General features: G+C 33.4%; 1 protein-coding gene across 1 annotated transcript in view; it reads right to left on the bottom strand.

Annotated features, from left to right (window-relative positions):
- atrnl1b (attractin-like 1b) overlaps nucleotides 1-8616 on the bottom strand; it is a 168275-nt gene extending 159659 nt beyond the window's left edge. Inside the window, exon 1 of the mRNA XM_056468877.1 lies at nucleotides 7521-8616. Coding sequence (XP_056324852.1) covers nucleotides 7521-7756 — 236 coding nt within the window. The 5' untranslated portion in view covers nucleotides 7757-8616. The remainder of the gene's footprint in view (nucleotides 1-7520) is intronic.
- Nucleotides 8617-12217: the final 3601 nt, after the last annotated feature.

Here is a 12217-nt window from a genome sequence, read left to right on the forward strand (position 1 = left end):
ATTGAGGGTACCATTGTTGAAACACATCAGATCCAATTGCTTTCACAATGTAAAAGCTGATAATGTATTCAAATGCATTCAAACTGCCACAAAAGCCCCCCTACTCTCCACCTACTAACCAAAACATTGCTGTCTTTCTGTGGAAATGCATAATACTATAGCTGCTTTGACACAATCAGCAGTAAATGATGTGACTTGATCAAATACAAGACAAACGGGTGTTGGATGTTCGTGAGAAAGAAATGCATCACTCTGCTGACCAAAACTCAGGGATTCTAATCCAATTATATAAGAGATGCGATTGAACATTTTAACACCTATTAGAATTCACAAATCTGTAACATTAACATGAAAGTATAGCCTTTGTAAAAACAAAGCAAAACATATATATGAGGAGAAAGATGTAAACACCTATTAAGAATGTAAACTAACAGTAATGTCATGTAGTGAACTGCTTCAGTAAATGCCTATTAAAAAGTCATTCTACTGCATTACACTTACGATTCGATCAAGAACACTGAGGAGCTATATTTAACCTCAGACTGAGCAAGCAAGATCAAATGTACAACAGTAAGACCTATTCACTAGGAGTTGAGAAAGTGACTCTGTTAACAGTTGTGAGATGTGAACTGCAACACTTTTACTGGTGATGGGGATTTTGGAGTTAAAGCGCCATTTGATAGGATTCAAACACTTTTTGTTTTTTTCTCCAGGATGTTTGGTTGAAGTGTGATACAGCAGACGCATCCACACAGTGGGCGATTGACTAAGCTGTCAGCATTAAAAATGACTGAATCTACGCTTGCTTGGAAGCGAAGCAGATTTTAAATAGACTGCTGCCTCCGGTAGAATCACCTCTATTTGACCTGCATTTTGCCATTATAGCACATTAGCTGGATTGAAAATGGTCATCTGCTTTAACTGGAACAAAGGATCTCATTTGAAAAGCTAATACAGGAATATGAAAAGAAATTAAAGATATTCATGTGATGTTAAATATTTTTTTCTCTTATACAGAACCTCAAATAATGATGAGCAGCCTTCCAAAGATCACATGAAATTAAAAAGCAAAAATTTTTAACTTGAATAAAACATCTTGATTACTCCTGAAGCGTATCATGCCAAAGATCTAAGCTAAGCTAAATGTTAGGCTTGTTTGATGAAGATGTTGTGGCTTACGTTGCACTTTAGATAGTCATCCATAAAGATCAGCCTAAAAATAGTGCACACATCATGTCGACTGGCTTGGCTTAACCCAAATACCAAACCAGATCGCCAACAACTCTCCAGCACTGTGGAGCACACATGATTTCTAAAAACCATGGACATTTTTCAAAAAAGATGTTTGCACAAGGCCAGATGGCATATGTTTGGAAAACCGACATGTCCTGTGGTGAAACTTTGGAAATTTTGCCAATTTATTATGTATTGATAATTATTATGCATGCGTCTTTTAAGACTTAATATTAAAGGGATAATTTACTCAAAAATGAACATTTCCTTAATTACTCACCTTCAGGCCATCCAAGATGTAGGTGACTTTTTTTTTTTCAGTAGAACGTAAAAAAAAAAGATTTTTAATTGAAATGTGTCATTGGCTACTGGCACTTTGAGAATAAACATTTTTTTTAAAAAGACTGGCAACCAAGCTTCTTGCCACATAATGGTGAATTGAGTGGGTGAGCTTACACTGTTTGTTTACAGTGGAGAAGGCGGCAATGTGTGTTGTGTTGTACTGTACTGTTCAGCAAAATCATACTTGTGCTTAGAAGTTGCAGCCAGTATAGGAAGATTACAATCTCACACAGACTATTGTGAAAATAGTACTGTTTGCCAAGGCTATGGGTTATAAATAATGTTCAGTTTCTTGCACAGACAGATATTTTGTCAGGAGCCACTGGTGTGTGTTTTACTCACAAAAATGCCAACAGCCAAAGAGATGCATTTAAATAGTGATCAAAGTTTCAACTAAAAATCTAGAGTTTTAATGAAGAAGTGACCTGGGTGAGTAAAATAAGCTAAATTTGAGTAAGCGACATTTAGTTTTTGGGTGATCCACCCACTGTAGATGATAATAAAGACATGCACTTTTAAAACACATTTATCAAAGAGCTGGGCATATTCAGGTGAACTAGAGAGAAAGATAAAAAAAACAGAAAAAAATGTAAACAGGTAATGGCAGGTACAGTAACTAGATATGCTAAATAAATTATATTAAGTTAACTTTCATTCGTTCATTCATTCATTCATTCATTCATTTATTTTCCTTCGGTTTAGCCCCTGATTTATAAGGAGTCGCCACAGCGGAATGAACCAAGGTTACATTAACCAATAAGTTAACTTAGACATGCATCTGCTAAACATTTTATTTCTATATTACACTTTATAATACAGGTCAGCACCAGTGGTGTAGTGGTTAGTGCGTCGACACATGTACTCCGGTGCTCACGGCGACCCGAGTTCGATTCCCGCCTCGCGGTCCTGTGCCAATCCTTCCCCTCTCTCTGCTCCCCACACTTTTCTGTCAATACTCTCTACTGTCCCATACAATAAAGGTGAAAACCCTTAAAAAAAATAAAAAAATAAATAAATGAACAATTTATAATACAGGTTTGTCAAAGAATTAAATTGATTTGTCAGCAGATGTTTCATATCTGCTCATAGACAGTCCTTGGTGAGTCTCTTCTCAAAATTTCTCAGCAGTATTTGTGTCATTTCTTGTGTTGTTTTGCAGTGAAAACATAATCACATCTTAATTCCATGTTACATTTTTTTACATAAAAAAACAACGATCTCTGTAATTTATATAAAGTATGGAAAAAAATGTTTACATCTTAACCTTGTAAAGTTATTTAAGACTTTATATGATCAAAATAAACAACTTAAAAAGTTTCTCTTCAATAATAGCATAAGACACATCATGCTATAGTAAATATGATGCATTTATTTGTTCAATTAATCAGCTTGTTGGCCTACTAACTTGACTTACTGCATGAATATATTGAATCAAAGTAATGAAATTTAATTCTAAACCAGGCATTTTAATGTCACCTATCTAAAGACTGATTATTGGGAGAGTTAGAGCAATCAATTATATTTATATGCACCAGTAGTTTGTACTAGTCTTATACTGTTATGGAAATATAATTCCTTTACATTAGTTCACAAAATTTCTCTTTGTATTCTTTCCATATCAGATGGGCCATTAAAAGTTTAATGTATCAAGTAGCCTAAAACATCAAAGAATCAGCACATACATATGCATCTGTTGCATCATACATGCATCTGTTAGAAGTCAGTCAAACTTGCTAAATGGGCATTGCGATAATGTCACATGACACGGGTCACACACCAAGAAACACCACACATCTAAAATCAGGATATATTTTCGCCAGGCTCCACAGATATTGTTTCTGATTTCCATCTGGTTGACGCAAGATTTTCTGACAGACTGACATAAGAGCCTTTGTCCACTGGTGGAAAAATCTGAACGGAACTCCAATGTGAGAATATACAAAACTGTGTAAAAGTGCAATTTAAACGGAAATTACATGCCATCATGTAAATGAGATAAACAGCATATGGCTATTTTTGTTTGTTTTATAGACAAAACTAAATATAGATCTGTTCTTTGAGAAACCTTAAATGACTTCTGTTGTGATCTGGTAGTAGAAATTTAGATTAAAATACTTGAATTTAAAGAAAAAGAACTATTATATCTTTAAGCATTAACTTAAAATACTGAAATTGGTTTAAATCTTCTTCAGTCCAAATGGAGTTTAAAAATAACCCCCGGAAGTTACATCATGACATAACATTGCCAAAGCAAACCACAGAAAGCTGACGCATCTTTGAGTGAAACCACTACATGCATCTTTACAAAGTTACTGATTTTAAAGTTAATGAAATTTCCAAAGCACTAATTTTTAACAACAATGTTGGCTTTATTTGAAATTTAACATGCCATAGGCTGAATACTGATAACTGGCATTGCAAAAACAAGGCTAACTTTGTTCGATGGATATTTTTATGTTCACTTTGCAAGCCACAGAAAGCCAACACATCTCTGAGCTAAACCACTACTTAGGCAGCATCATGAAGTTTCTGCTTAAAGAATTTTCAAAGCAATCAATATTAACAACGTTGTTGATTATTTGAAAAGCAACTTGCCAGTTATTTCCTACCAATTGCATTGCAAAAAACTTGGCCAACTTTGTCCAATGATCATATTTAGTGCACCTTTTAATTCAGATAATAAATGAAATGTGATTTATAGAGGGATGATATGACAGGTTACTTAAATCGTGACTAGAAAATTAAAAATGACCTTCATTCTCTTTCCTTGTTTCATTTTAACAAAACACAAACCAGTCTACACTATGCGTGCAAGGAGACTATTGCTTATGAGCAACCTAACACAAATCATTAATAATTCTGCCTCCTCATAAACAACACCTGCACAAACAAGCTGTGGCCAAAACAATAGAGAAGTGCACCAGACATCGGTTCTATACCATGTATCCACTTAGCAGGTCTTTTAAAACAACAAACTGCTATTTGTCAAGGTGACAGCCTTTGTTGTTGGACCATGCATCTTGTGATGCAGCATCTAATGGGCATCATGACATTGTCAGATGACTAGGTAATCCCTGGTCACCTCGACCAGCAAGCCCAACAATAAAAGAAAGTATTAAAGTCATCAAAAGAGACCACTTCTTTCATAAAGCATATTTTGCTGCAACCTTTGTTATCCAAGTCTGGGTATCAGTAAGTTTAGTCTGAATGACATCACTCATACATGCCAATAGCATCCTTTCAGCTGCTTCTAAGACATAAAGAGGGAGATCTTTGTAGCACCCAACGAGAATGGGTTACTATTTTAAGAAACGGTGCAGAAGCTTTGTTCAAGAGTTTCATTTATCATTCTGCTGTCAAACTATGATTGTTTAAACCTAAATCATATCTACCCCACAGTACCTTTGACATGCCTCGTGAAGACAAAGGCAGAGAATTAATAGTGAATGACAGTATGGTAAATCTTTCAAAACGTTCATCACATCATTATTTGAAAAATAATAATATGTAGGGTGAAAGACACAAAGGGGTTTAAAACATTAAAATAATGTTTTTCGTGTGCATTTACAAGAACATGGCCAGTATAATAGAGTGTCTTTCAAAGCAAATTTGTTTTAAAACTTGTTTTAAAGAAGATACCCTCTAAGATGTCATTTAGTGTAACAAGCTTATACCAAAAACAATTGTGCCATGTGTATTAACACCCCAAATCATTTGATTACATTTAAATATTATTTAAAGATCACTGTGAATCAAAATGCTAATTAATTGTCATTTTAAATCTTTAGACCTCTACATTTTACCTATGTCAGCTAGAATATCCTTATAATTTAAAATATACCTGTGAAGTCAAAACTATTACCCCTCCTGTGAATTTTAATTAGTTCAAATATTTCCCAAGTGCTGTTTAAGCCTATTAATATTGACATATAAACTGTTATTATTCCAGCTAAATTAAAGAAAAAAGACATTCCCCAGATGACAAATACAAAAGCAAATACTGCAAAAAAGTTCTTCCTCTTGTAAACACTAAACAGTAGGGCTGTGCGATTTATCGAAATCGAATCGTAATTTGAAAGATTGCGATTAACTAATCACAAGTGGCTGCAATATATATTATTTAACTGGAATATGTATTATCTAATTTCCCCAACACAGAGCAAATGCGTGACTGCCGTCTGTGCATAACAGTCTTACTAGCCAATTGAGTGAGTATACTTTCATTCTGCCTAATCAGAACTTTTCAATCTGCCTCTTATAAGTCATTTAATTTTGCTGAGTGTTTTGTATTTTTATAATTATTATTTTTTAGTTTTTATAATAAGCTACATTATCTCTTAATTTGAGTTTAACTTGTTTACAGAAAGGTAAGGTCATTTTATTTGAGCTTTCTGCTTGCTCTAGAGAAAAATTAGTGTTTAATTTCTGAATATTTAAAAAGAAAGTTGAAAAATAGTTGAAGTTAATATCTTTTTTTAGTTCCTTTAAACTAACACTCACTGCATTTTAGCAGTAAGAAGCTACAACACAGATTATTATTGAGCTGAAGCTTGACTACAAAATTGAATCGCAAATCAAAATATCTGTCAAAAAATAAATAAATAAATAAATAAAAATTATAATAATTCGCAATTAGATACTTTCCCCAAATCGCACAGCCCTACTAAACACTACTTTGGAAATACTTGGAAAATAATACAAATTTTACAGGAAGGCTGATAATTTTGCCTGTAACTGTGTGAAATATATGATTACTTAAGTAAAGAGTGTTTAATTTTTACATATTGGTTACAATGAATGACAATGTATCAATTTCACCCATATTTTGATCACTTATTTTCAAAGTAGTCATTGGAAAGCAAGCACTTGCATTTAATCAGATTTCTAGATCAGTTTAGTGTAATTAATTAGACGCAGAACAAAACTAGAATGTTTCATCACTGGGACACAATTACTTAAAAATACAAATATAGGAACATGTGAAGTAGGCACAGGACAATAACCGTTTTAAGGTATACTGCGGTTTGGAAAAGTCAAGATTTAAAAAAAATGTTTAAGATTTTTTGCGTCACCAATACTCCGGTATATGTAAGATTTTTTTTACGTTTTGTTTCAAGTTTTTTTAGGACAACAGTATCTCCAGCAGAAAAGATATCCAAAGATGCCATTTTAAATCGTAAAGGAAATCTGTTTTTTTTTTTAAACTAATGAAGACAGCAAGTCAATTATTCATTGTAATTATTTAGCCTGACATGTTTACTGTTTTAAAAGCTTCACAAAATAAAATCTAGTATCTTCAAAGGGGAAAAAGGTTTTTGTTTTTTACACAGACATTTAAAAAGAACATATTTTACAGCAGTAATCACAATACTGTAAAACCGTGAAATTTGTATCCTAGGTTATCATACCGTCAGAATCTTAAACCGGCGCATGCCTAGTTTGAAGTAAAATCATGGCAAGTAAACCACCAGTTTACCACATGATCTTGTCCATAGAAGGCTGATAGAAGGCTTAAATGCATAGCAAACCTTATTTCTGACTGCTAAGAGTGCAAAAACTTTTAATTTAACCAAACTATGTCAGGACCTATGGGATTTAACAGGCGTATATCAAAAAAGATTTCAACATGGAAATGAAATCTAGATTTTCAACCATATGAAATCTAAAAAAAGAGAGGCTAGTCAAGAACAAATGCCCCTTATATCAGTTTTTATCCAGATGGTCCACATATGTGAAAAGTGATTATCAAGTTAAGAAACACAAATTTCCCAGATTAATATAAAAACATGTAATATTTTAATAGATTACTAAACTTAAAGGCACTTTTGTTCCATAATTGTTATTCCACAATAACAAATGTTTTCATTTCAATACCACAACAACAAGAGCATGCACCATGATCAATGACATAATGTAATGCCCATAAATGTGTTAATAATACTCACTTGAACCTTCCTTGGCAGTGCTGACACTGGTCACCAACCCATCCACGGTCACAGACACAGGATCCGTTCACACACCTGCCTGACAGACAGTTCTTCTCACAGGGTTTAGACGGAGAGCAGTCTGATATCAGCACCAAGGAGAACATCACACACAGCCATAAATATCTCTGCATGCCTTGCAGTCTCTGTCTGACCAGACACAGCTCAGGTCTGAGCATCCTCTTCCCAGCATTCATGGTTCAGGGATGCTGCTGCTGTTGTTGAACAGAGTATCAATATCTCAGGGCCTTTCTACTGGTGCCCAGATTGTTTCAATTATAACAGCAGGGGGATCCGTTTACTTATAAATCATGAATATTCCTTAAATATCCGCAATCGTTTCCTGAAATCTCGGCGATCGTTTAACGGAAAGCCTCCAGATCCGAGTGCGATATGATAAAATCAGCAAAAACACAGGCATATTAAATCATCTGTCTCGCCTCATTGTGTTTCTGAACAAGGGCAGGAATTTCCTACGTTACCTCCTGTAGTTACAGGGCTGGAAAATAATTCCCCATAACATCGAAAAGAATCTTTCCTCCCAGATCATTACCATAACTCAGGTGATGGGATATTTCCAGCTTTAAAGCATCATATTGTTCAACGGTCTTATTCTGATCCCGTCCGCAGCCATTTTAAAGCGTAAACATTCAGCTGGCTGTCCAGATACTCTGCTGGTGTGCTTTAAAGCCGTTAAACCGTGAGCTTTTCGTGACTAAACGTTCACATGCCACGGGGAAAAAGCGCTAAACGGAGAAGGTTTCGGGGTAAAACGCATCCTTTACAACCGCAGCAGTCGGTAGCATGGATGTTGTTTCTGCTGTTGTCCGTAGCGCTATATGATTTGGAAAACCTGAGGAACTATCCGTTATCCGCATATTTTTTTCGTTGTTTTTCAGGCTCAGCGTGGCAAACTCTCTGTCGAAAGTGTCCACGCTTAGTATGGGTGTATATCCTCTTCGTCCCGGTGCGCTTAAAACCCGTCAGTGTGTGAAATTTGGCCCCCTCGACCACCGTTTAAGCTCCCATAGTACGAGCAGCTCGCGTTGGCTGCTCCTCAGGTTGGAGCAAACTCAACACGGAGACGGGCGCGCGTGCGCAATGGGTAGGGGACATATTTAAAGAGACAGTAGCCACTGTTTTGCGTCCCTGTAATACCCATTGCAATATAAGAGAAGCTGCGTTAGACGTGTGTCATATCTGTAGAGGAAAGTTTTGTTTTTTTCGAGAATATTTTCTATTTCTAATGTTGATAAAGTAGAGTGTGAACAACGATAAAACGATGATTTAACATTTTGTACTTACGAAGACCTTTTAAAAAGCCTCCCTGGGATATCCACTGCAATACATGAGAAGCTGCATTAAACGTGTATGAAAGTTTTTTTAGAGAATATTTACTATGTTATTAAAGTTGATTGTGAACATTGATAGAACAATTTAAAATGTAATTGTCATGCCCTTTAAAAAGTTCACCCAAAATAAAAAATTGCACCTTTATCCGTTGGGAAGTAAAATTATTAGAATTAGGATGAAGTCTGTCCTAGAAGACATGTTGACCTCTTGTTTTTTTTTTTTTTTTTTTTTTTTTTTTTTTTTGCATTAATGTAGCATGCTGAATATTAACAGTTACATTAAATTTTTGTTTGTATTAATATGTATATACAGTTCAAGTCAGAATTATTAGCCCCCCTTTGAATTTTTTTTTATTTTACTTATTAAATATTTTCCAAATGATGTTTAACAAAGCAAGAAATTTTTCACAGTATGTCTGATAATATTTCTTCTACTGGAGAAAGTCTTATTTGTTTTATTTCGGCTAGAATAAAAGCAGTTTTAAATTTTTTAAGAAACAAACTTATTAGCCCCTTTAAGCTATTTATATTTTTTCGATAGTCTACAGAACAAACCATTATTATACAGTAACTTGCCTAATTATCCTAACCTGCCTAGTTAACATAATTAACCTAGTTAAGCCTTTAAATGTCACTTTAAGCTGTAAAGTGTCTTGAAAAAATCTAAAATATTATTTACTGTCATCATGGCATGAAAACAAAATCAGTTATTAGAAATGAGTTATTAAAACTATTATGTTTAGAAATGTGCTAAAAAAATCTCTCCATTAAACAGAAAGTGGGGGAAAAACAAACCGTGGGTTAATAATTCTGACAAACTATATATATATTCATACACTACTTGTCAAAAGTTGGTTAGCATGATTTTTAAATGTTTTAAAGTAAGTTTATTCTGCTCACCAAGGCTGCATTTATTTAATCAAAAATACAGAAAAAAGGTAAATGTTATTGCACTATAAAATAACTGTTCAAATAGTTTTAGTTAATTTTATTTAATAATTTATTCGTGATTTTAAAGATGGATTTTCAGCTTCATTACTCCAGTCTTCAGTCCCATGATCCTTCAGAAATCACTCTAATATTTATTATTGTTATTATTATTATTATTAATGGTAATAGTAATAAAAGCAATAATGACTGGAGTAATAATTTCATTTGAAACTACAAACAATAAGAAAGCAGTTATTTAAAATTGTAATAAATATTTAACCTTTTTTTTTTACATTTAATAAATGGCGCCTTTTTTTTCTTTAGAAGAAAAAAAAACATGAAAAAAACTGACCCCAAACTTTGACAGGTAGTGTATATATATATATATATATATATATATATATATATATATATATATATATATATATATATATATATATATATATATATATATATATATATATATATATATATATATATATGTATATATATATGTGTGTGTGTGTGTGTGTGTGTGTGTGTATATATATATATATATATATATATATATATATATATATATATATATATATATATATATATATATATACACACACACATTTGGAACTAAACTGCATGTGAATGTAAATGATAAGGAAAAGTAATTAGAAAAAAATTACATTTTTAGGTGAACTGTGCCTTTAAGATAAGTAACATTGCACTATCAATGTAATGATGCAGAAATGATTAACATGCTGCTAAGCTTCATCTTAATTCTTATAATAAATTTACAAGCTGACTATAAATGATTTATGACCCAAAATCTCATCCCATTCTCAAGCCTCTCAAATATGAACTTTGTTCTTCTCTTAAGTGTTAGAGTCTGAGTAAATGATACACTATTTGCTTTGTTCACTTCATAAGTAACCAAAGTACGGTGTGATGTTGTAGCTACATCTTATGCGTTGCTGGTCTTTGGGTTCTGTTTAATGTGACACCTTCATGCTCAACAAATACAGGTGTTCCCAATATAAAAGGCCTTGCAGCATTGGAGGATCAATATCATTTAGGATTGTGAGATTTAAAAAATATATTCTAATGTTAGCATTTTTAAATCACTTGGTTAAACCATTTTATCAGTTGGTTTTGCAACATAATCAATGTGCTACATGTTAAAAATGTTAGTTAAAGTATGTTAGCTATCTGATATAAATAATGACAACTTTAATTTTATGTTAGCAATGTGTTACATGCTAACGAATGTCAAGTATGTTATCAACAAAATGTGCTATTGAGCGAAACATACTGCCAAAGTGCTAAAGTGGTAACCGACAACATGTTATTTGGTGCTAATAACAGACACATTTCAGCAACATGCTTAGTTGAACAATGTCTTAAACAACATGCTAATTCAAGCTAGCAATGTGTTAAACTTAAATATCAAGTTGACAAAATACAAAACAATAAAACTATAAAACATGTTAACACATGGTAAGCTAATTCATGTTAAATGTGCTAGTCATGCTAGCAACAAGGAAATTTAGATTAACAATGTGTTAAATGTTAAAAACATGCTAACTATCCATTAGCAAAATGTTAAATCATATTAGCCACGTGTTAACGTGCTAGAAAAAAAGGCTAAATAATGAATTTTTTCATTCATTCTTACTTTTTCTTGCTTTCCTCTTAAAATTTTTGATTACAAAGTGGTCTCAAACATTTTGCAAGTCAACAACCAAGCAGTCCCAACAAAACTTACAGTCTAGCCGGCACATTTTATTATATCCTTCTTATATCCGGTTAAATCCAACATCATACAGGGAGAGACAAGGCTAGGGGTGTTTTTAGACTATAAAAACACAACATATATTCACACCACAGTAAATCTGCCAGTCGTTATACAGAATGTAATAAAACACTCAATTCAGTTGGGAATTTGATATCCCACACGGACAATTACTGGGCTTTGTGATGATTCTCACACCTCTCAGACTTCCCTTTTTAGATCACTCCCATCACAACAGCCCCATTCAGTCAGACACTAAAAAGATGAACATCAGAATGTACCACATTATAGTGCTGACTCCGGGAACAGAGCGGTGTGGTTAAAATACAAGAGAACCCATTTTAAAAGTACGCATTTAAAATAAAAAGAATGACAATGAACACTTCATCATTCATTCATATGAGCTTCACAGATGTTATATAACCAGAGAATCTCATCCTTCACATTTACACACTATTCCAGTATGTTAACATTCCTGTCTCACAGTTCTACATTTTTTTCGAGGCTCACTGAGGAACATAACACTTTCTCTTCAGACCTTCAGGAATCAAAACTCAAAGCCTCAGGCAACGGCAATTCAGACTCACAGAGAACAACAATAAATGCACGTG

This window comes from Danio aesculapii, chromosome 12 (genome assembly GCF_903798145.1).
Source record: "Danio aesculapii chromosome 12, fDanAes4.1, whole genome shotgun sequence".
Classification (NCBI taxonomy): domain Eukaryota; kingdom Metazoa; phylum Chordata; class Actinopteri; order Cypriniformes; family Danionidae; genus Danio; species Danio aesculapii.